Raw genomic sequence first — 24628 nt, forward strand, 5'->3', positions numbered from 1 at the left:
AGAGAGGAGGCAAAAGGAGATCCGAGGTGACCTCATCCTCCACTAGCGCCCTAGGAGGCCACAACGTGTGGGTCCACCTCTAGGTCCCCTAGATGGGCCTATGGGACTTCCCTTTATCATGTTGGTCATCCGCTTCTAGAAAGTTCATGGCATATTTTAATTTTATTTTATTTCCCTCGCTATCTGCACAAAAAAGATATAAACAATATTTGTGCTAATAACAATGTAGTTTCGATAGTCTTATTTCATTTTCGTTAAGAATCTAGACAAAAAGAAACCTAAGAAAAGCGATTGAAAAAAGTGGATACGTTTGAGACGCATCACACGCCGCCAACAAGAAGAACACCGTTGTCGAAGTTGAGGAGCTGCACATCATTGTCGTGGTGAGCAACTGTCTTGAAGCAAAAGATGGTCACGTCTCCTCAACTTCACTGTAATGCCACCTCCGATGACGCGGATCCACCCATCATTATTGTAGGGAGATGCTATCTCCATGCCAAAGATGGACGAATAGTCCCAAAGCATCAACAACATCGCCCCTCGTTCTAGGCCATCTCTATAGACACGTTTGCGTCATGCCGCACCTTTGCGCTGCCTTTGACGCTTCCTGCACTTGTGCACAATTGACGTATGTGTCAGCTAGGGAAATGGAATAGGAGGATGCACTGTGATGACAAAGTGGATCTAACGACTAGGGTTGGCGGCAGAGGCATCAAAATAAGTCTGCGAGAGATATTTGTGTGCCACTTTTAAGAAGTGCCCTTTTCTGTTCTCTATAGGTCATTGCATCAACTTAGTGTCTTTTTGGCCCAAATGATTTCCGTATCAACTTTGGAGGATTGTTATGATTTGGGTTTTTCCTACTAGGTCATTTGATTTTGATTCATAGTATAGATTCGTACTGGATTTCTTTTCCCTAAGGACTCATTTGTACTACATTTCATAGAAATTTTATCATCCACTTAAACCTCTTTAAAAACTTTATCATCCATTTCATAGAAACTTTGTTTTTCATGTGGTGCAATCAAAAAATCAAAATCATTTAGGATTTAAATGGACATGATGTTGTAATCATGTATTTGCCTCTTCCACTGTTTTTCGAATCTGGTAAAACAAAGAGGCCTTACCCTTGGAACTAGATATGTAGTCCCAACAAGCACCATGTAGGAATTCCATGAATGTGCAACATATTACTTGAATGAGATTACTTTAGGGTGTTGACAAATTAAACAGTCAACGAATGCACCCTCTTGAAACAAATGTATTAAGTACGTCTAGCTAGCGAGGGATCCTTGAATCCAAGGAGGTGAGGAGTACAAGGTCCAGATCCCGCTCAATTAAGCAAAACAGGGCCAAAGGTACAATGCGTGAAACATCTTCGGTCCATCCCCATTAACACCCGGACGACTGTAACTCCACAATCTTCAGTTACATCAAGACGAACAGGAATTACACACTTAAATATAAGGTAAATTTCTCATCGATCCCAAGTTTAACTTATTCCTCTTGACCACCATGCATGAATATCATTCCAAGCTCACTTAAAATGTAGTGATGCCATTGGCGATTTTACTGCTGATCTGGTGATGCGCTCTGGAGATATGCAACGTAGCCACCTTGCAGGCTCCTCGCGTTCTCGTACCCCTGCACATACGGACGCCCAAATCATAAGCAAGCTCGTCGTGATGATCAACAATTGACGGGGAAAAGAAGGATGGGCAGGCCTTGAATTACCGCGTTTACGAGGTCCACAGTCGCGAGCTTGGATCGCACTCCCGTTTGGCAACCCTAAGAGAGCACAAGCACACAAAAACCAATCACATCTGCCGACGCTACATCAGTTGAGCTTTCGCAGAAACAGAATATCATGTCCCTCGTTTCAAAGATGAGAGTTAACTAACTATAGTACGTACTTACCACGATCAAGTGCTGTTCCTTCCCGTAGAGCGCGGCTACTTCCTCCACAAATCGCGGGTTCTTCTCCTTCCCTAGAGATATCCAGATAAAAATCATCAGGAGAAGAGTACTAACTAGAAGATCTTTTGCCGACCAAGGCAAAGGAATTAACTAGGAGAGCTATGCTGAATTGCTGACCCTGGGTAGTGACGGCGAGGTAGTAAGGGACGTTGCGGGCGCCATCGGCGTGCTCCTTGTCGAATTCCTCCGGCAACCTCACATCGACGTAGGCGTGGCCGCCGCTCTCAGAGCTCAGGAGCGCGTGCGCCAGGCCGGCGTCGATGGTGGGCGTAGCGCTGACCTGATCCACCTTGCCGGCAGACGCCATTGACGATCGATTATATTGATTGATTGATCGATGTCTGACTTGCCTCAGCTTGCTGATGCAGTTGATTGCCTGAACTTGTTCCTCAGCATCCGTGTTACTGTATTATATAGCACGTTGGGAGGGCATGAGCCGATCCAGCTTCCAAAAGTCTTCGGCCGGCTTGCTTAATTACCACCCTACTCCACTTTATATATGGTTATGTGTCGTCATGCATTGCGTATTATCTATCGAACGACGATAGATTATTGGTAGATGGTACATACAGAAACGGAACAATGTCAATGTCGAAACAACCTACTGGCATTCTGGCAAAGGCACCAGCAATGTTAATGCGTGTAGGCAGGTTGGATCCATGGTTCTCACTACCTTTGAACGAGATCTCAATCCAAGTTCACTGAATGTCAGTCGTTCTCATAAACAACGAAATAGACAACTGGAGGTTTTTTCTAGTAGTACAAGCATTTTTTTTATAGAAAGAACAACAGCAAACTCAATGGGAAAATGGAGCAAACCGTTACTGGGCCGTCCAGGCATATGGGCTGCTATCTCCTTGTTAGGCTTCGGAGCGCCCAGACGGCAAAGGAAAGCTCATCGTTCCAGTAGCGCTGCGCTGCTCCTCGTTCGTTTAGTCCCACCTCGCCCGCGGAGAGAAGAGCGTGTTGGTGGATGGAGCTATAAAAGGAGGAGGCGGGCGACAAAACAAAGCATACCTTTCTCGGCCTTTTGGCTAAGATCAAGTGTAGTATCTGTTCTTATCAGTTTAATATATGATATGTGGGCCATGTGTCCACAACGATATTAAATTTATTTTTTGTGGGGGAGGGGCCACCACAGTAGCTTGCTGCTGGGCCTCTCAAGTGTCGCCCGGGCGTTGCACTACTGCCCGGTGCCTGGCACACCCCAACCAAATCAAACTGAAATTTTGGTGCTTGCGATCAGTACTCTGTTAGCATACAGAACCAGTACGGACAAAAAGTGTTGACAAACGTAGGTTGTAAGGGCATATCCAACCGGGCGACCCATCCCGCGTCCGGATGGGTCCAAACGGCCGCGGCGTCCGGAACGACGCAAATCCGGCCCAAATCTTGGCCGGGTTTGCGTGGCCGCGGATGGCACGCGGCGTCCTCGCGTGTCCGCCTGGCTGGCCCACCTGGCGGTGCCCCGGTCCCTATTAAATGTGGACGGGGAAGGGACTGCCCCTATCCGGTCCCCACTTTCCACTCCGGCCGCACGCTTGAGCTCGAAGCTTCCGCGCCGCCATGGCCCCGAGCGCGAGTTCTCGCCATCCGCGAACGACCACGAGGCGGCGCGCGGCCGGCCGGTCGGCCGCCGGCGCCGCGCCGCTCGCCATGGGGCCGCCGGCGACGCCCGGACGCGAGCGGATCTACGTCACCGTAGCGGTGGCGCGGATGTTCCGGGACGCCGGCGTCCCAATGCCGTGGGGACGTGCACCTCCCCACGGCCGGCACCCGAGCCCGGATCGGGTTCCGGTGCCGCCCATCCCGGCTCCGGCCGCGCCGCGTCGCGGAGATCCGGAGGCGCCGCGCGCGGCCGCCGGCGGACCTCCAGCGAGGACCCCGCGTACGGCGACGCAAGTCCCAACTGGGACTTGTGGTTCGAGGTGGAGCACGATGCGCGCCGGCGCACATGCTTCACATCCGCGACGGCGCGGCCGCGCGCGCAGCCGCGCACACCGGCAACGCGGGCAGGCCGCCGCCCCGGCGGCCTCTACATCGGCGAGCAGCCCCAGCCCCAGGCCCCGCACCAGCCCCAGGAGGAGGAGGAGAATGACCCGGAGCTGCAGGCGGCGCTCGCGGCGTCCCGCGAGCAGCAGGACCTCGACGAGCTGGCCAATTGGCCGCACCTCGCCGAGACGCTGCGCACCTCCGTGCTGGAGGAGGCGGCCGGGAAGGCCCGGGAGGACGCCCGGGCGAGGCGTGGGCCTTCCTCGTGCCGGCGCGCCGTCGGGGAGGAGGCAGCGCGTCGGCCGGCGCTCCGGAGGAGGAGGAGCGCCGGGCCGCGCGCCCGGCGGAGGAGGAGCGCCGGCCACGGTCCGGCCGCGCAGCCGCAGCGGAGGAGCGGCTCCGGCAGGAGTCCGCGCGGAGGGCACGACTGCGCGAGCCGGCGAGCCCGCCGAACCCGCACTCCGCCCGGAAAGGGCGCAGTGGGAGCCCTGGCCGGAGTCCCCGGTGCCCTCCGGCGTTTCGAGCCGGAACAGCGCGTCGCCGCCGGGGGCGTCGTCGTCATCGACGCCGACGACGACGAGTACTACTGGGGGTAGTACTGCCGGCGGCCACCATGCTCGCAAACCCTGACTAGGGTTTCTTTTTTTTTAGTTTAAAGCCCATATAGGGCTTTCTTTTGTGTAAAAATTGCCCAAAATAGGGCTAAGTTTAACTAACCAGTACTTTATATTTATTTTGTGCTGTTTTTATTTTTTATTTTCATTTATGTTTTTTTTATTACATATGCGTTGCGTCCGCGCGTTGGGCGCCGCGTGCGACCCAAACGGACACGCGGACGCGGGGCGCTGTCCGGGTGTCCGTTCGGCCACCCAAACGGCCCAAAACGGACGGCCCAGCGCGTCCGTTTGGGTCGCCCGGTTGGAGATGCCCTAAAGGCCTTGACACGGGAATAATTACATAGCAACATCATAGACACTGTCAGTTGAAAGACTTCACAGAAACTTTGTGTACCCCAACCAAAACTAACTGAAGTTTTCGTGCTGCTTATCATCATTAGGTAGCAAGTAGACAGAGGAGTTGTCAATGGTTGAACAGAGAGTGAGATTGGAACTTCTCTTCATGCAGGAACAATCGACATCGTCAGTTTTAAAAGTTTACAGAAACCGTGTGTATGCTGCGGCAATGCCTCTGCTTACACTACAGAACAGGCGTTTGAAATTGCAGTTAAAAAAATATCACATCTCCAAAGAAATTCTGTTGTCGAAATGTCAAAGATACCACAAATCCGTTTGGAACAAGTGTAACTCAGTTTTGTTTCCCTTGGTCCTCTCCTCCATCACGCCGAAAACTGCAGTGCCACAGAGCCGAAGAGGAGCACCAGCGTCAGGGCTGCAGACATGGCCGGCAGCCGTCGGCTGGAGCCATTGCACACGAGCTTGTTGTTGTGGTACGAGCACACCGATTGCTTTCTGAAACACAAAAGAAAAGAAAATGCATTGGTAAAAGAAGCCCACAGTACGAACTATAAAAATCACAGGAAAAAATGGTGCAGACACGAAAATGTTGTCACCTGTTGGAGCAGAATGTGACGACGTAGTCGGCGCCGGAGCACTGGAAGAGGCTGCTGGGATCGTCGTACGCGTAGCTGTAGGCCGTCGGGCACGCCTCCTTGAACTTCTTGGAGTAGGTGGTGGGCGGGCAGGTCGACGGCCCGGCGAACTTGCCGCGGCAGCAGTACTGGTCGGTGTTGAACACGTCGCAGGCGCTGCGGCACGCCACCGTCTTCCCGCCGGCGCCCTTCACGGAGAGCTCGGCCGGGCACGTCTCCCGGAGGTCGCCGTCGCAGCCGGCCGCCGAGCAGTTGCCCGGGCTGCGACCGTTCACGGGGTTCACGGTGATGGGCAGGTTGAAGCCGTCGACGAGGGACACGTCGTAGAAGTCGGGCGTGGCGAGCGTGAACTCGGCAAGGCTCGCCGGTGGGTCGCCAGAGGCCCCGGAGCACTTGAGGTTGGGGCCGCAGGAGCCCGTCCCGCACTTGCCGGTGCCGGACCCGTCGAAGGCGCAGTCGGTGCGGCCCCAGATGCGGCCCGACCACGCAGGGGGCGCCGTGAACACGATGGACTGCCCGGACTTGAGCTCGAACCCGCCGCCCCCGAAGCTGTCGCTCGGCGACGGCGTCACCGCCGGCCAGATCGTCGTCCCGCACTTGTTGATGATCGTGAACTGCCTGGCCCTTGCACCTGCACCACACAAATGTGCGTGCCGCAGCGGCAGTGTGAGGCGACATCCAAGATTGCAGTGACAAATGTACGAGAGAAACAAATTGCATACCTGATAAGAAGCAGACGAGGAGCAGAGAGAGCACCATGGCGGCCCTCGGCGAGCAACCCATCATCATGTTTCACTGCTCCCAGCACAAAATCAAGAATGCACAGGACCTCGAAGCGCAAATGGACGTTTCGCGCGCGGGTATAAATATGGCGGGGAAGCAAGCATCGATGCGGCAGAGGGGTTGCGATGCCCGCCAGTTTGAAATTAATAAACAATGGAGGAGAAGTACAGCGAGAATCAAGAAAGGAACACGAATACGTGCGGGGGAGGAAGATCGAGGTGGCGGAGGACGAAGACCCTCTCTTGCTTCGCCGGCGGGGATGGGATCCATGGAGGCCCTAGCTAGCCATATAGCTGGCAGAGTACAGCACTGTAGCAGGTACAGACTAATACCTTGCTCTGTTCTTCAGAGGTAAAAGTTTCAGAAGTTCTAGGAAAAAAGTGGCAGGCACTGTAATCCTTCATTCCTTTCTTCTGCTTCTTGCTCTCCTTTTTATCTGCTCTGCTGGCCTCCTCCTCCTGCTGCTGCTGTATTCCTTGCTCAGATTCCTTGGTTAGCTCATCTCTTGATGCTACACGCATGCAATCTGGGAAACCTGGTCTGTGGTCTGTAAAGTCAATGAGCTTCGCCGACGCGTGTCCAAATCTTTTTCTATAGGAGTGTCCAAAAAGATGAAAAGGAGTCAGACCCAGCTTTGGGCCGTATGGTATTGTTTGGGCCTGAAGCCTACAGTTTTGGGGCCCTCTTTTCACAAAAGTCAAACAGACAACACGAGTTCTCCTAAAAGGAACAGCAACAACAACATGAGTAACGATTTTTTTCTAAATATTGATTTGGATGGAGTGCATCCCCATTCGGCTCATAATGCTCATGACAAAAGCTAAGCTCCTGGAAAGATCTTGGGTGCCTGATTTCATAAAAAATTATTGCATATTGACACCGCGTCTTGTTCTTTAGAGAAATAACATCATTGCAATCCAAGACGACTTGGATACTAGGAAGGAATATACGGAATCGCCAGAATAGGGACACGGTTGAATCCGACTCGGCAGTCAATGCGGTGAGAGAGGAGGCCCCCCACCCCCAATGAAGAGTAACAAAATACTGTACGATTTTTTTCACAACGTAAGAAACTTGTGTACCCAAGTACCAAAAAATTCCAAAAAGAATTCCGCACATAGACAATTGATGCACGTATGCGTGTTCAAATTTTGAAACTTGCATCTATTCTTTGGTGATCTGTAAAAAGATCACAAAAATAGGTAGGTTCCATACTAACTTTCATAAACAATACTTCCTACATACCGGTCTATTGGGCTTCTAGTAAAATCAGGAAAATACCATAAATTTTGGCTCAATTAGAATTTAATGGCGCGTTTAATTAGGCATTTCCCTCAAAACACTCCCATCTGCACCTTCTCCCTTTTAATAACGCACGTACTCCCATCCGTTTTCCATGCCATTCATTTTCCCTAGTGTGAAATGCTTGTGCATGCAGAGTGAATTTGGTCAAGCATGCCGATGTGATTGGGAAGGGGATTCCGTGCTCCTGGGCATCAGTGCTCTCACCAGGTGGCTATGCGTGATTTGTTGCTTTGGACCTTGAAATCTGTGCCAGAATGTATTTCTATAGAATACAAGCAGCTGGAATATAGAAATATACAAGGGAATACGTAGGCTAGCCTAGAGACACTAGAACTGCAGCAGGTAGGTGGGACGCTGGGACCATCGTGCCAGCTCTTATGGCACATTTCTAGTTGATATGCGGGTGGGCCACACTTAGAGCATGTCTAACAGGCCCCGTATAATCCGTCCACCCCGTAAAATTCCGGCGAGATACGGGGCAGGCGCGGTTTGGGCCGTCTAGCAGGCCCCGTATTCGGGCCGGCCCGTATCGGCGGAATACGGGGCCCAGGAAATCCGCCCCGCCGCCCCCTACTTATACCGGGCGAAGGTGCGAGTGAGGGGTTAACCCCTCACTCGCAACCCTAGCTCCGCCGTGCGCCGCCGCCGCCTCCATCCTGCTCCGGCGAGCAATTCCTCCCTCCCCCGCGCCGCATTCCACCCCAGCCCCGGCATGGACGCCCGCCGCCGCACTAGCGCCTCGCCGCCGAGCGGATCGAAGCGATCCCGCTCGCCGGACAACGTGGAGGATGCGTGGCGCTTGCAATGCAAGCGCTCCACCGCGGGGAGCCGCCGTGCGGCTCTCAAGTACCGCCGTGCCCCCTCGTTCGTCCCGCCGAAGCTCCGCGAGTTCGCGCGGGGCGGCCGCTGGTACAACGAGGACCCGCCGCTCAATCCGATGAGCGGCGCCAAGTTCGACGAGTGGCGCGCCGAGTGGGAGCGCAAACGGTGGGCGAAGGAGGCATGGAACGCGAGCGTCGGGAGCACCAGCGGAGGATGACCTCCGCTCGCCGGCGAGGAGGAGGACGAGGACGAGGACCCCGCCTTCAAAAAGGCGATTGAAGAGTCCCTGAAGGACGCCGCCGTGAAGGAGGCGGAGTTGCGGGCGGCGGAGGCGGAGGCCGACGGCTACATCATCGACCTCTCCGAGTAGAAGTCGCGATCCATGATCGCGCATTTTGTATGTAGATACGTCGATCCGTATGTATGATCGACGAACTATGAATGAACAAGTTTCGCGGGTTTTTAAAAATTTGCGAATTTACGGGGTGAGATACGAATTCTGCTAGACGGAACGGTGTTTCTAGCCGCATTTTTTTTACGAGGCGAAATACGGGGCAGAAAAGTAAGGGGCATGCTAGACATGCTCTTATTAGTGTGTAAACGTGATGAGCCATCCAGCTTATTCGAACGCACGTATGCGCCGCCGCATGACGAAACTCAAGCACACCTCTTCTTGCTCATCCATAGGCTATTGGAGCGGTTCAAGCCGAGATGATGCAGCGCGGTAACACGTAAATTCCTGTTAGAGCAACTCTAGGAGAACACTTAAATCGGGCCAAACCTATATCTTTTTGGTTGATTTACAGTTTCGCTAGGTTTGCGTGGGAGATTAGCTCCCTATTCGCGGCCTGGCCCGTAAACATTTTACTGGGTCCGTGAAATCGTTGGCTCAGCCAGTATAAATAGAGGTCGCTGCAGCGGGTATGAGTTAGAAAAATATTACTTCTCCTCCGCCGCACCACTACACCGCCGCAGCCGCATGCACACTCCGGCGAGGAATTCCGTCGCATCCGCCGCACCTATGCACCCACTCCGTATCGGCGGCACGCTCTCCACCACCATCCGACAACGAGGCGACCTCGGACGAGGAGGAGGCACCCGCGAAGGGGTTTGACGACGGCGACTACTGGCATGGGCGCCGAACAGTCGGGATTGTCTCGGTGTCTTCCAGCCTGAACAAGAGACGAAGATCACTCGTTTCTCTAGCGCCGACACCGGGCTGTTCCACCGCATCGGCTGGCGAGTGTGATGGCATGGGTGAGACGTCGATCAGATGCTCGTCCCGCATGGCTACCATCTTCCTTGCGACGATGTTTGCCGGGGAGAGTTCTTCTCCGCGCAGTACTGGTCAGGCTCGGGCTCATCCGGAAGAGGGGCACACCAACGTTCCTCACCGCATCCGCGACCACGACGCGCCGACAAACATCGTCATCCGCGACGCGCCGCGTGGGTCTTCTTCGGTGCTGGCACCCCTTTGCCTGAAGGAAGGGGGAGCACTCGCTGCCGCGTGGGCGCATGTACCTCCGGCTTTATTCCACCGCCACCGAAGGAGAATCGATGGTGGGAGATCAAGCTTGAGATCCAGGCATCGCATTGCGCGCCGAATGACCCGAAAGACACGTCGGGCCAGGCGGTGCTGTTGAACCGTGTGTTCAACACGGTACCGCATGACCGACAATCGGTTTGCGGAGTGGTGGTCGGCGACGAACAATGGCAATGTCGTCGACCTCATGGATGAAACCGACACCATCTCCGGCTCCAAAGGAGGAGTACTACGACAGCCTCAACGAGGCATTTGTCTCCTCCGACGACGACCACGGCGGCGGTGGTGCGGAGAGCAAGGCCTACTGCACTTTGAATAATTTAGTTTTTAAATAATGTTTAGTTTAAATTTTGCAAGCTTTTGTTTTAATTTCAATTAATTTCGGTGTCTAGTTAATTTCATGAAGTTTTCAACAAAAAAAAGTGGGCGGCCATATGGGGGCGCCGGTCCTAGCCGGGCTAACCATGTCTAGGTATAGTTTTGTGCGAAACATTAAACTTCTCCTTAAATAATAAAAAATGAGGATATTTTGCCATAATTCAATTAAAAAATTGTTAATGTATATATGTGCATTTGGAAATTGCAAAGATTTGGATGTAGAACTCTGTTAGGTAAATTTTATTCCCAGACTTGATGGATTTTAAGAAAAATCGGTTATACTAAGTACGGAACAATTATTTATTTTCAGTAATAGCAAACAGTGAGAAAACTGAAAATGTACCACAGTTTGCGGGGAAGCAATGATTAAAAATCAACGTCTCATTTTCTTTTGTAAAACGCCAGGAGTTGCGGTGTTCACACTACAAGCCGGTTTGGAATTTCCAACCACAAGGAAGCTGAGCCAGAGCAAAGGCAAACCTGCTGCTGCGGTTAGCTCGTCCAGCACAGAAGTCAGCACACATCACAGTGTCAGGCTGTCAGCATAGTTGCAGCGTACAATGTTCCCGCATTAAATGAACCGCCCAGTGAAATACAGAGTGGCTGCTGCTATACAGACGCATACTATCTTCATACCGATAACCATACAGACAGATGGATGGACCGATTGAAAAAACCAACGGCACAGGAGATCTCCACGTGGCATGAGCACTGGTGCTCATGTTCTAAAAGGACTTTCCGATGTGATTGGGCATATTTGTTGGTAAGGCCATGTGAAAGGGTCATTCAGCTCCTCCTAATTAATCTCCCTAACACTACCTCACGTCTCTTGTTCTTTCTCTCGCCCAATCGGTGAGTTCCTTGGTCGCAGTGCTTGACATATCAAGCCCAATAAACCGGTATAGAGGGAGTAACTTAAGAAATAAACTTAATTTCCACAGATCTCAAACCAAGAATGAGTGGTTGGGCTTATTCAAGCTCTAAAAGAGAAGACCTCATTGCATGCAAGAGCTTCCAGGCTTGTCGGGGGCCGTGAGTCCCGCGTACACTACAACTGATCCTCAAATGTACTTATATTTTCATCCTCCAGGGACAGTAATCTTTGCTGCCATGGCTCCATGATCACCCTAGCACCTCCAGGAACATTAATCTTTGCTTGTCATAATTGGGTGGTACTAATTGATTCTTCTCCTTCGTCGAACTAGCTCTTTCTATTCATCCCACTGGGTGCCACCCCCTTCGGGCCGATATCCAACTCTTCAAGATATTGTTTACAAAATATACCACCGACATTGGACTTGAACACGTGATCCTAAGTGGCTCTACGACGTGCCTACCAGATGGACCATAGTGCATAAATACTGCCGTTAAGTAATTAAGGTGGCATAGTCATCAAAGAGAAGGAAATAATGAAATAATTAATTAGTTATTGCTGGTGTTCGGCAGTTCATCCGAGAATTCATATCTTAGCCTGGAAGTCAAGTATTCATAACAAAAAATGTTTGCAGAGAATTGTGTGCAATGTTCATGCCAGTTTAGTGTGCCGTATTCACATTTCACAAGGTCACGAGCTTACATAGTGCCATCCACTTGTTGTTTTTCTCAATCAGAGCTTTACTGTATTAGCCATAAGTACATTGATTTTTAACCATCGATCTATAAGCGATGAGCAAATCAATGTGATAATGTAAAATTAGAACAAATCTATATCGTAAAAGGAATACTACTCCCTCCGTTCCATAATAAGTGCCCTGAGTACACTAATAAAACAACAACACTTTTTATGGATCAGTTGATGCGGGGTGGCCTTCGGACACCTCCCCACCAAGACCAACAAGTCCCCCAAGCGGACCAATGACAAGGGCTCGAGTTAAAGCTCTACACGACAAGGTGAACTCGCTCCTCACTTCCCTCGACCTAGATACCCCATTGGATGGAATGCTACCTCATGCCGAAACCCTTTGTGTCATTAGGTACGTGGAGCATCAAGACCACGGAGAGGACAGTACGTCATGGTCAAGGGAAGGAGAGGAGCAGCTGATCGAGAAGATGTACACGGAGCTGGACCCGAAGTCGCCCCAAGAACGCAAGGAAGAGACGAAGAGCGGCCGGTCCAGAATCCGGTCTGACCGGCCTCCTGACCGGGCCACCCGGCCCAGAATCCGGTCGACCGGCCGCCTGACCGGGCCACCCGGTCCACAACCGGGCCACCAACCGGTGCCATCCGGACGCCATCCAGGGACCCTGGAACCTCGCCCGGTCACCGCCCGGTCCAGGATCCGGTCACCGACCGGACTGCCCGGTCCCAGGTCCGGTCCGACCGGCCTCCTCGACCGGACCGCGCGACTGAAGACTACTTTCGGCCCGAAACGTTTTCCCTTGTACCTTTTCGGCCCGTGTCGCCTTGTACCGCTATATAAGCACCCTGGACGCCCCTTTTTCCCCTTAGACTTGTTTAGAACTCAAACCTAACTTTGAGCTTAGTCTCCCTTGGGTATCATCCTCTCGTAATCAAGGCCACCCTTGTGGATGTATGAATTTGGTAGTGAGAGATTCTAGTGGATTCACTCTCTCTCCCACTCCTTGATTCGTCCTCCTCACCGGTCTCTCCTCTCGGAATTCTACCTCGAGTCTCTTCCGGGCGGATTCTATTGGCACGGTCCATCGAGCCGTGAGGGTAAGCATCGATTGTATCGGGTTGGTGTGCGTGGATCTTCGTGTGTTCTTCGCGTTCTTCGTGTTCTTCCGCCTCTCCCCCTCTTTCCCCCTTGATTCCTTGGGTCATTCGCGAGATCGGGCCACAATCGGGGTCTTAGACCACATCATATGGTATCAGCAGCCTTTGGTTTCCGCGGATTTGACCCTCCACCCACCCAATTTCGTTTCTAGAAAATTTTCCAAAAAATAGCCCTAAATTGCCTTTGGACGGATCTGTGATTTGGTTGAGTTTTGAGTGGTTTTGCTCCGTGGATCTGGTGTTGTTGTGCTTGATCTACTAGTTCCCCAACTTTTAGCCTCCATTTCCACCGTTTCCCTTCGTTTTGGTCGATTTGGTTTTGGTTTGGGGAAGAACAGGAGAGAGAAAGCTCCAAATCGTGCAGCCCGGTTGAGAACCCGGTCAACCGGCCCCCAGACCGGACCGTCCGGCGCAGAACCCGGCCAACCGGCCGCAAACCGGACAGCCGGCCCAGAGACCGGTCCGACCGGCCGCCAGACCGGACACGCCGGCGCCAACTCCGGTCCAACCGGACCAGCGACCGGGCTCCTCGTCTTCGACATCGACTAACACCACCGCCGACCACCACCACCACCATCATCTCCACCATCGCAGGTATAACTTGCAGTAACCCTTGTAGCCCTCTTCTTTTTGCGATCTATCCCACGAGCGAAGCTTTTCGAGTGTTGCGAAACATCGCATGAGGTCCCGACCGTGAGGGTGTGCGTTGAGTGAGTAAAGCTCGTAAGTAGAGCTCGTGAGTGGCCAGCAAAAGAGTAAGAGCATAGTGTGCTAGTGAAAAAAAAAAAAAGAGAAAAGCAAAGTGCAAAGTGCCACCGATACAAAAAGAGTGAAAAGCTTTTAAGCAAGCAAGAGAGATAGAGAAGAGAGACCTCGTGCGAATCTTGGTGTTTCTACTCTATGCAACCTAGCTTCGATCTCTTCTTGCGTTAGTGTGACATTGAGCACCCTTGTTTTGGGTTTTTCCTTTTTCCGCTCGTTCCTTGGTTGCACTAACCCCGCTCATCCCGTGTGTGAGTTCCACATTTTTCCGTGTTTATAGTGATCTCCACTTTGACACTTGATTTTTGGACCTTACCCACTCTTAACAACATACTCGATTTTGGATTTCGTCTTTTGGCTTTCCACCATCCACTCCTAACACCATATTTGCTAGCTTTTGCGTGTGCCTTTGTGTGTGTCCCGATACAATTGGTCTTACTTTCGGCTTGGTTGATTGCCTCAATACTATCTTACCACGGTAAGAGTGCGAGGTAGTCTCCTTCCACTAACATCCACAACATAGTTCTTGTCTTGTGATCATGGATAGGCACGGAGACCAAGCAAAGGAGGATGAGGTCCTACACCCCTCCGAGAGGTTGGCCACCCAACACAACCTATGGGTGCAACGCCAAGAGTTCAAGGACCAACTCCACTTGTTCGAGACACGCATCGATGAACAATATGAAGAAGTGGCTCACAACTTCGGCCAAGTGAACCAAGATATGATTCTTCTTCGCGAAGCTACGGACAACTTGCATGACCAAGTGACGGCCAATGATGCAAACATGGAGCGGCGCATGGATAGCCTCGAGCGCGCCATCAACAACTTGGGACGCCGACATCGACATCGCTCTACTTCCTCATCGTCATCGACCTCCTCACATGATGACTACTCCCATGATCACCATTCGTCATCAAGCTCTGACTCAAGGCATGGAGATCATCATCGCTCTCGTCGACCGCACGCTCGTCATGATGATTCTCGCTCAAACTCAAGGCGCGGAGAGTTCCATCGCCATGCTCGTCCTCATGAGCGTCCTCAACAAGACCAACCTCTTCACCAAGATCGTCATCAAGCGGCTCGCCATGCCCACCATGGGCATGACGACCAACCCCAAGACAACGTCCTCCACAACATGGACCCGGTACCTCATCGTCAAGCCCATGTGGGATGCTCAAGACCAAGGTCATCAAGATCCACCAAGGCGTGACCTCCGGAACCATCCTCGCCATGACCAAAGGGGCCGAGGACAACCTCAACATGATCAAGATGAGAGAGCCAACATTGGACAACGTCAACAACCTCGTCAAGATCCGCAACAACATCCTCAACATGAGCCAAGTGAAGCTAGTGTTCACCTCCAACGCCAACCCAATGCTATGGTTGGTCGTGGAAGACCTCCTCTACCACCTCAAGCCGCAAGAGATGAAGGCATCCGTCCTCGCCGCCGCAACTTGGAAGATGAAGAGAACATGTATGGGAAACTCAAGTTCAACATGCCCAAGTTCAAGGGTGAAGACAATGCCGAGGCCTACCTCTCATGGGCACTCAAGGTTGACAAGATCTTCCGCATCCACAACTACTCCGGTGCCAAGAAAGTAGCCATGGCCTCCCTCGAGTTTGAAGATTATGCCAACACTTGGTGGGAACAAGTTGTCACTCTTAGGGAAGAAAAGGGTGATCCTCCAATTGATACTTGGGAAGACATGAAGGAGGAAATGCAAGCCCGCTTTGTCCCTACACACTACAAGACCGATCTCTTCAACAAGCTACAAAAGTTGAATCAAGGCACCAAGACCGTTGAGGAATTCTTCAAGGAGATGGAGTTGACTATGATGCGAGCAAACATCCAAGAGTCCGAGAACCAAACCATTGTGAGGTTCTTCAATGGCCTCAACTACCCCATCAAGAGGATTGTGGAGTTCCAACAATACTCCAACATGGTTGAGTTGGTTCACCAAGCTTCCAAGGCCGAGCGTCAAGTGAATGAGGACATCAAGTACTCGAAGTCCAAGCAATACTTCGCCTCCAAGCTTGCTACATCAACTCCTACAACAAGTGCCAAGCCAACAACATCCTCTACACCTTCCAAGCAACCTTCCATACAAAGTCGCATGAAGCAAACGGTGTCTTCCACTGCCTCCTCCAAGGCCTCTACGGGACCCTCCAATGTCACTTGCTTCAAGTGTGGTACTCAAGGCCACAAATCCTTTGAGTGCAAGAACACCAAGGTCATGATCACTATGGAAAATGGTGACATAGAGACGCTAAGTGAAGGTGAATATGAAGCCCTAGTGCAAGCCGCCGTTGCTAATGAGGAAGACTATGATGAAGAAAGTGGAGAAGACCCTCTCTTATGCACACATGATCCAAGCCCCTCTCTTGTGGTCACTCGAGTGCTCACCACTCAACCCCAAGCTATGGAAGACCAAAGATGCAACATCTTCCAAACGCGTGCCGGCATTAGTGGCAAGTCAATCAAGGTCATCATCGATGGTGGGAGTTGCCACAACTTGGCAAGCACCGAGCTATGTGAGAAGCTCAACCTCACGCTTCGCAAACATCCTCATCCATACCATGTCCAATGGTTGAGTGACAAGGGCAATGTCAAGATTCAACACACCGTCACCGTCAACTTCAAGATAGGACCCTATGAAGACACCGTCGAGTGTGACGTGGTGCCTATGACCGTGTGCCACATGTTGCTTGGCCGCCCATGGCAATTTGACAAGAAGGCCATACATGATGGTTACTCCAATGCATACACCTTCAAGGTCAAGGAGAAGAAGTTCGAGCTTCGCCCAATGACTCCTACCCAAATCATCGCCGACAATGCGAAGGCTTTAGCGAGGGCACAACACAACACCCACCATAGTGAGTTGAGAGGAGAGGGAGCTACCCACCAAAAAGAGAGTGAGCGCCACCACCCACATATGAGTGAGAGAAAGAGTGTCCTCCTAGCCACCAAAAGCGAGTGGAGAGAAGTGAAAGACAACCCATCCACCACCATACACTATGTGCTCATTTGCAAGGGCCTCTCGTCGGAGACTAATGACTTAACCAACATTCCTTCGTCTTTGTTGTCTCTTTTGAAGGAGTTCCAAGACGTCTTCCCCGACGAGCTACCTCATGGACTACCACCGCTTCGGGGCATCGAGCATCGCATCGACCTCATACCCGGCGCTCCCCTACCAAACCGCGCCGCCTACGGCACCAACCCCGAAGATACCAAGGAGATACAACGACAAATACAAGACCTCCTCGCTAAAGGGTATGTCCGAGAAAGCCTTAGCCCTTGTGCCGTTCCCGTCATTCTTGTGCCTAAACCGGATGAGACGCAACGGATGTGTATGGATTGCCGACCTATCAATGCCATTACCGTCCGTTATCGCCATCCCATTCCGCGTTTAGATGACATGCTTGATGAATTGAGTGGTGCCACAATTTTCTCTAAGATTGATTTGCGTAGTGGCTACCACCAAATTCGCATGGCAATTGGTGATGAATGGAAGACGGCATTCAAGACCAAGCTTGGTCTCTATGAATGGCTCGTCATGCCTTTTGGTCTTTCCAATGCTCCTTCGACTTTCATGCGTCTTATGAATCACATTTTGCGACCTCTCATTGGCAAGAGCGTGGTTGTTTACTTTGATGATATCCTCATCTATAGCAAAAATCTCGAGGACCATGTTCAACATGTGAGAGAAGTCTTATGCATCTTGCGCCACGAGAAGCTCTTTGCCAACCTACCAAAGTGCCATTTCGCTCAAAACAAATTGGTTTTTCTTGGTTTTGTGGTTTCCGCCAACGGGATTGAAGTTGATTCTTCCAAAGTTGAGGCCATCCAAAATTGGCCCACTCACACAAATGTTGGCCAAGTTAGAAGCTTCCATGGACTTGCCGGATTTTACCGCCGCTTTGTGAAAGATTTCAGCACCATTGCTTGCCCTTTAAACGAGCTTACAAAAAAGAATGTTCCGTTTGTTTGGGGCAAAGCACAACAAAAAGCTTTTGATGAATTGAAAAAGAGACTCACCGAGGCACCACTACTTGCTCTTCCCGATTTTGCTAAAACATTTGAGATAGAATGCGACGCAAGTGGCCTTGGAATCGGTGGTGTTCTCATGCAAAATGGAAAACCCGTGGCATACTATAGCGAGAAGTTGGATGGCGCACGCCTCAACTATCCTATATATGACAAGGAGCTTTATGCTTTGGTTCGTGTTCTTGAAGTTTGGCAACATTACCTTTGGCCAAAAGAGTTTGTTATCCATTCGGATCATGAGTCCTTGAAGTATTTGAAAAGTCAACACAATTTGAACAAGAGACATGCTAGGTGGGTTGAGTTCATCGAGTCCTTCCCTTATGTAATCAAATACAAAAAGGGCAAGGAAAATGTGGTTGCGGATGCACTTTCCCGCAAGATTACTCTTCTACTCACCCGCTTGGAGTTTCACATTTTGGGTCTTGAGGAGATCAAAGAACTTTACCCTTCCGACGCTTTCTTTGGTCCAATCTTTGCCAAGTGTTCCGTTGACCGCGGATTTGATGATTTCTATTTGCATGATGGCTACTTGTTTAAAGCTAACAAGATTTGCATTCCCGAGTCTTCTCTTCGTAAGTTGCTTTTGCAAGAGTCACATGGAGGTGGTCTCATGGGTCACTTTGGACGAGAGAAGACATATGCCATGCTCTCAACCCACTACTATTGGCCAAGAATGTACCGCGACGTGGAACGCCTTTGCCGCCGGTGTACAACATGCTTACAAGCTAAGTCTACCTCCAATCCCTATGGTCTTTACATGCCTTTACCCATTCCATATGCACCTTGGTCGGACATAAGCATGGACTTTGTACTTGGCTTACCACGCACAAAACATGGTCATGACTCAATATTTGTGGTAGTGGATAGGTTCTCTAAAATGGCTCATTTCATACCATGTCATAAGAGCGATGATGCTTCACACATTGCTTCGTTGTTTTTCAGGGAAGTGGTTCGCCTACATGGAATACCGGCAAGCATCGTGTCGGATCGAGACGTCAAGTTTATGAGTTACCTATGGAAGTCGCTCATGGCGAAGTTTGGAGTGAAGCTCTTGTTCTCATCGTCCTCGCACCCGCAAACCGATGGGCAAACCGAAGTGGTCAATCGAAGCCTCTCCACACTCCTCCGCACACTTGTGAAGACAAATTTGAAGTCATGGGAAGATTGCCTACCCCACGCGGAGTTCGCCTACAATCGAGCCAAGCACTCCACAACCTCAAGGAGCCCCTTCATGATCGTCTACGGATTCGAACCTCCAACAGCACTCGACATCCTCCCACTACCTCTTCATGAAAGAACGAACATGGACTTCGACGAGCGTACCACCGCCATGAAGAAACTACATGAAGAGACAAGAGCAACCATACAAGAGCATGTTCTTCGCCAAGCTAACCGCCTCAACGCCAAGAAAAAGGAACGCGTGTTTGAAGAAGGAGACCTCGTTTGGATCCACCTAAGGAAAGAAAGGTTTCCGCAAGAACGCAACTCCAAGCTCAAGCCAAGAGGAGATGGTCCTTTCAAGGTCCTCAAGCGCATCAACAACAACGCCTACGTCATCGACATACCAACATCCAAGTACTTGGTGAGCAACACTTTCAACATCTCGGATCTCTCACCCTATCATGGAGATGAGGAGGAACAAGAGTCGAGGACGACTCTCTCCCAAGGGGGAGATGATGCGGGGTGGCCTTCGGACACCTCCCCACCAAGACCAACAAGTCCCCCAAGCGGACCAATGACAAGGGCTCGAGTTAAAGCTCTACACGACAAGGTGAACTCGCTCCTCACTTCCCTCGACCTAGATACCCCATTGGATGGAATGCTACCTCATGCCGAAACCCTTTGTGTCATTAGGTACGTGGAGCATCAAGACCACGGAGAGGACAGTACGTCATGGTCAAGGGAAGGAGAGGAGCAGCTGATCGAGAAGATGAACACAGAGCTGGACCCGAAGTCGCCCCAAGAACGCAAGGAAGAGACGATGAGCGGCCAGCCCAGAACCCGGTCTGACCGGCCTCCTGACCGGGCCACCCGGCTCAGAATCCGGTCGACCGGCCGCCTGACCGGGCCACCCGGTCCCCAACCGGGCCTCCAACCGGTGCCATCCGGACGACTTCCCGGGGCTCCAGAACCTCGCCCGGTTACTGCCCGGTCCAGGATCCGGTCACCGACCGGACGACCCGGTCCCAGGTCCGGTCCAACCGGCCTCCTGACCGGACTGCGCGACTGAAGACTACTTTCGGCCCGAAACGTTTTCCTTTGTGCCTTTTCGGCCCGTGTCGCCTTGTACCGCTATATAAGCACCCTGGACGCCCCTTTTTCCCCTTAGACTTGTTTAGAACTCAAACCTAACTTTGAGCTTAGTCTCCCTTGGGTATCATCCCTCTGTAATCAAGGCCACCCTTGTGGATGTATGAATTTGGTAGTGAGAGATTCTAGTGGATTCACTCTCTCTCCCACTCCTTGATTCGTCCTCCTCACCGGTCTCTCCTCTCGGAATTCTACCTCGAGTCTCTTCCGGGCGGATTCTATTGGCACGGTCCATCGAGCTGTGAGGGTAAGCATCGATTGTATCGGGTTGGTGTGCGTGGATCTTCGTGTGTTCTTCGCGTTCTTCGTGTTCTTCCGCCTCTCCCCCTCTTTCCCCCTTGATTCCTTGGGTCATTCGCGAGATCGGGCCACAATCGGGGTCTTAGACCACATCATCAGTGGAAGTACTATTCTTTACACTAAGGAAAATTTTCCTACATAACATCGTTATTTTCCCGCAAACACACCACCCGATTACATTTTTGACGGATATCATGACAAATTTGTGATATATTTAACAGAATACACCGCATGGTCAACTGAGCTAACGAACCGATGAACTAGCTCGGTTCCGTTGCTGTCAGAATCATCTTGGCACTGCTCCATCCATCAACCTGCACAGTGCACAATTTCAAGTCGCCATGCCATGCTGGATACCACGCAAGTACAGTCACAGGTGCATCAGGAGATAAAGAAAAACAACTTGGGAATACTACGTTATAGACATAGTGCAGAACAACTATCATTAATTTTGCAAATATTTTGAATGTCAATTCGAACTGTCTAACCGTTTAGAAAACCTGATGTAGACTTACAGTTTGACGATACTCAGTATATATACGGGAGAAATTAAACCTCATATATAATATCCGCTCTTTCCGTACGTACAGGAGTCTACCATTCTTGGAAAGTCTTAGGGTAGAGTCCAATCAAATCAATATACGGTGTGCGTGCGTTAATTTCTCCCGAGCGGTTCTTGTGCTACATTCTCATCGACCGATCTACAACCAGCCAGCAATGGCATCCGCGCTGCAGAGGACGGCGTCGACGCACAGGTCGGCGGTTATCCGAGGCGCGCACGAGTTCCAGATCGTCGGCTACAGAGCCCGTAAGTCACTCGCCCGCGTCACAGACTCCTCCTCCAAGGACGCTGCCGCACCTTTTTACGCCGGCGGCGTTCCTTGCACCATCAAGTCTAAACCCTTCCAGGTCGGCGGCTACACCTGGCATCTCGTCTGCACCTTCTACGACAAAGGTGACCGTCACCTTAAATCCGTCACCCTCGAGATGCTCAGCGCCTTCATCGTCGCCTCAGACGTCATCGCTACGGCAAGCCTCCGCATTGACGACCCCCTTGGCCGGTGGCCGCCCGCCGTGTGGAAAAGTGACACCGCCAACACCTTCTCCTGGAAAGCTCAGGGCAGGAGCTGGAAGCTATCGCTCCCAGATGCGTTCTGCGGGCACGAGGACCGCTACGTGAGCACCGACGACCGCCTCACCATCCTCTGCACCGTTGAGGTCTTCAAGGAGAACGCCGCCACCGCCGCCGAACCCACCAAGTGCTTCGTCTCCCCGGTGCCCCCGCCGACCATCGCCGGCGAATTTCGCAAGCTTCTGCTTCTTTTGGAGACGAGGTGCCTGGAGACATCAGACGTGACGTTTATCATCGAGGGCACTCAGATCATGGCCCACCGGCTCGTGCTCGCCATGCGGTCTCCCGTCTTTGCGGCGGAACTCTTGGGGCACATGAGGGAGAGCACCACTCGCCATGTCACGATCCATGACATGAGCGCCCCCACTTTCAGGGCCATGCTCCGCTTTATCTACACCGACGAGTTTCCCATAAACAGCAGTGATTCCATGGTGCGTGACCTTCTGGTCGCTGCAGATCGGTATGATCTTGGGAGGCTTAGGCTCATGTGCGAGAACATACTGGTAGAGAGAATCAACATCATGACTGTCATATCGATTTTGCTGCTAGTGCGAGGTCGCGGAAGCTGCCATCAGCTTGAGGATTCCTGCATCGAGTACATCGCGTCTGATCCTGATGTTTACGCTGCGGTGAGGGCGACGGAGGGGTACAAAGAGCTGAAGGAAACATGCAGCTCCTTCATAATTGAGGTCACTGAGAGAATTGCCACTCACAACATGGCCCGCCGCACTAGCTCCCCTTCTTCCTCCAAAGGTAGCCGCCCCCCACCAGAGAAGAGCATGTCCATCTTTAACTCGTCCGTGGTGGTCCGCGGCACACATGAGTTCAGGATCCCTAATTTTAGCTCTGTTCAGAGGAGCCATGGTACTGACCAAGCAATCCCTTCCGACACATTCAAGGTAGGAGGTTACGACTGGACGATGCATGTTTATCCATCGGGGTTTTCCACGGTGGGTGGTGGGAACTCAGGAAAGTACATATCTGTCTTCCTCAGTTTAGGGACTGACCCTGGAACCGCCAGTGTCAAGTTGTACAGGAGGTTCAGGATTGATGACCCTACTGGCAAAGCAACGTCGACAATACTTGCCTCAGAGGTAATTTATACCAAGGCGTCTAGAAGTTGGGGGACTCAAAACTTTATCACCGTGAAATCTGCAAAGTCACGGTACATGGGACATGATGGCTCTCTTACCATTCACTGCGACATTGACCTGACCAAGGAGGCATGGACTACTAGTACTAAAGCTACCGCCATTGCAGCACCCAGAATCATTGTGCCGCCATCCAACATTGCCTCACACCTCGAGCAACTATTCGTTAGCGGGCAATGGTCCGATGTGACGTTCCACGTCGAGGGGAGCCAGATCCACGCGCATTGGCTCATCATCGCCGTGCGGTCGCCTGACCTGTTTTTCGCGGTGGTGCCATCGACGACCAAGAGGGGGATGGTGCCAAAGAGGGTCATACGGATTATCAACATGAAGGCCGCTGTGCTCAGGGCCGTGATCCACTTCGTCTACACCGAAGAACTGCCTCCTGTGAATGACGCAGTGGTGGCTGGAGAAATGCTCGCAGCTGCTCGCCGGTTCCACCTGGAGAGGATGACGGCCATGTGCGAGAACTTGGTCTCTCGGCTCGTCACAAAAGACAACGCTCTGAGCATGCTGGAGCTGGCGTGGCGTCACCGCTGCAAGGAGCTCAAGCTATATTGCACCGAGTTCATCTCGCATGCAATGAAGTGATGGGAACTTCTTCTTCTTTTTCCATCTTGGACTTAATTTTTAGATTAAAGAAATGTTTCATCTTGAACTCGCTAGCTTATTCCCTGGTTTATAGATTGTAATTTTACCAACAGCTTCTTTGTGAACCCGCCATCAGATTTTTTTCTTCTTTCCATCTTATAATTTTTACCGCTCAGTCCCTGTTTTTTTCTTTGCGATCAGATTGCAATTTTATCAACAACTTCGTTTCTAGATTAGTCCATGTTTCTATGCTTAACAACATTTTCACACACAAACAAAAAAGGCAGGAAAATTTACTGTAGTTGTCTTGAAATGCTGTTTTGTAGCTAATCTTTGCTTCGTAGCTCTATCCACTGTCAATTCAGTATTTTCTTTTCAGGACCATTTGTTCGGTAAAACATAATTCCAGGACACCGGTTCAGCATTCAGACATATATATATATATATATATATATATGGCTTTGTTCATACATTCTTCTTCTCCCAATGGGTTTGATAGGTTGAACACCTATATAAGGAGCTCCTAGAAACAACCATCACATTCATATTACTTGTCATATATTGATATGGATGTATCTGGACACATTTTAGTTCTAGTTATATTTATATTAAGTAATATTGATCGGAGGAACTATTTATCATGAACTGTATGGCAAGAGTGTTTTTGGTGCAGAGTCTCCATTTTGTTGTAAAATAAACAAGCAAGGCTTATGGTGAAGCTGTCTGACGGACGCAAAAAAACAAGAAGGATGGACAGACGCACAAAAAATAAAAAGAAGAAGGATGTTGCGATTTTTTTTTTAATGACAGCAGGAGAGCTGCTGTTTCATTGCATTAGTGGAAAAGTTTTACATGGGAAAGAGGAAGATCACAAAGCATGACCAACCTGTAAAACAAGGTTACAAGAAAATCAACCCAGGCCGAATAGGGCCCCACCGTACTGGTCAACTAGTGGAATAGGCACCCCGGCCAACTTCCATGCATCCACTTCATCCTTCAAGCGAGCTATCATTGCCACCATGGGTAGCTTTTTCTTCTCGAAAATGCGTCTATTTCCCTCCTTTCAAATCTCCCAACAAACAAGATTGGAAACTGGGAAAATTATTTTTGTTTGGGCCTTGGGATGTCGGCTCACCATGTCCCTGTACCATTCTTGTATGGAAAGATCCTTTCCAATCCATCTCACAGGC

The 24628-nt window shown here is 51.1% G+C and overlaps 3 protein-coding genes and 1 non-coding gene across 4 annotated transcripts; 2 read left to right on the forward strand and 2 right to left on the reverse strand.

Moving 5' to 3' along the window:
- Window positions 1-1569: 1569 nt before the first annotated feature.
- On the reverse strand, window positions 1570-2284 carry LOC124689176 (thiosulfate sulfurtransferase 16, chloroplastic-like). The gene is made up of 4 exons (XM_047222743.1): window positions 2095-2284; window positions 1918-1988; window positions 1735-1788; window positions 1570-1644 (listed from the first exon to the last, which is right to left on the reverse strand). The coding sequence occupies exons 1-4, from the start codon at window positions 2282-2284 to the stop codon at window positions 1570-1572; spliced, it is 390 nt and encodes a 129-aa protein (XP_047078699.1).
- Window positions 2285-2990: 706 nt separating this feature from the next.
- LOC124693965 lies at window positions 2991-3188 on the forward strand. The gene has a single exon (XR_007000403.1). It is a non-coding gene; the product is annotated as a U2 spliceosomal RNA (small nuclear RNA).
- A 1909-nt stretch (window positions 3189-5097) lies between these two features.
- On the reverse strand, window positions 5098-6361 carry LOC124685929 (pathogenesis-related thaumatin-like protein 3.5). The gene is made up of 3 exons (XM_047219953.1): window positions 6301-6361; window positions 5540-6209; window positions 5098-5438 (listed from the first exon to the last, which is right to left on the reverse strand). The coding sequence occupies exons 1-3, from the start codon at window positions 6359-6361 to the stop codon at window positions 5306-5308; spliced, it is 864 nt and encodes a 287-aa protein (XP_047075909.1). The 3' UTR covers window positions 5098-5305.
- A 14920-nt stretch (window positions 6362-21281) lies between these two features.
- Window positions 21282-23438, forward strand: LOC124689177. Its single transcript, XM_047222744.1, has 2 exons — window positions 21282-22342; window positions 22454-23438. Exons 1-2 carry the CDS (start codon window positions 21282-21284, stop codon window positions 23436-23438), a joined length of 2046 nt encoding a protein of 681 aa, XP_047078700.1.
- The last annotated feature ends 1190 nt before the right edge of the window (window positions 23439-24628 follow it).

The sequence above is a fragment of the Lolium rigidum genome, chromosome 2, assembly GCF_022539505.1.
Source record: "Lolium rigidum isolate FL_2022 chromosome 2, APGP_CSIRO_Lrig_0.1, whole genome shotgun sequence".
NCBI lineage: Eukaryota > Viridiplantae > Streptophyta > Magnoliopsida > Poales > Poaceae > Lolium > Lolium rigidum.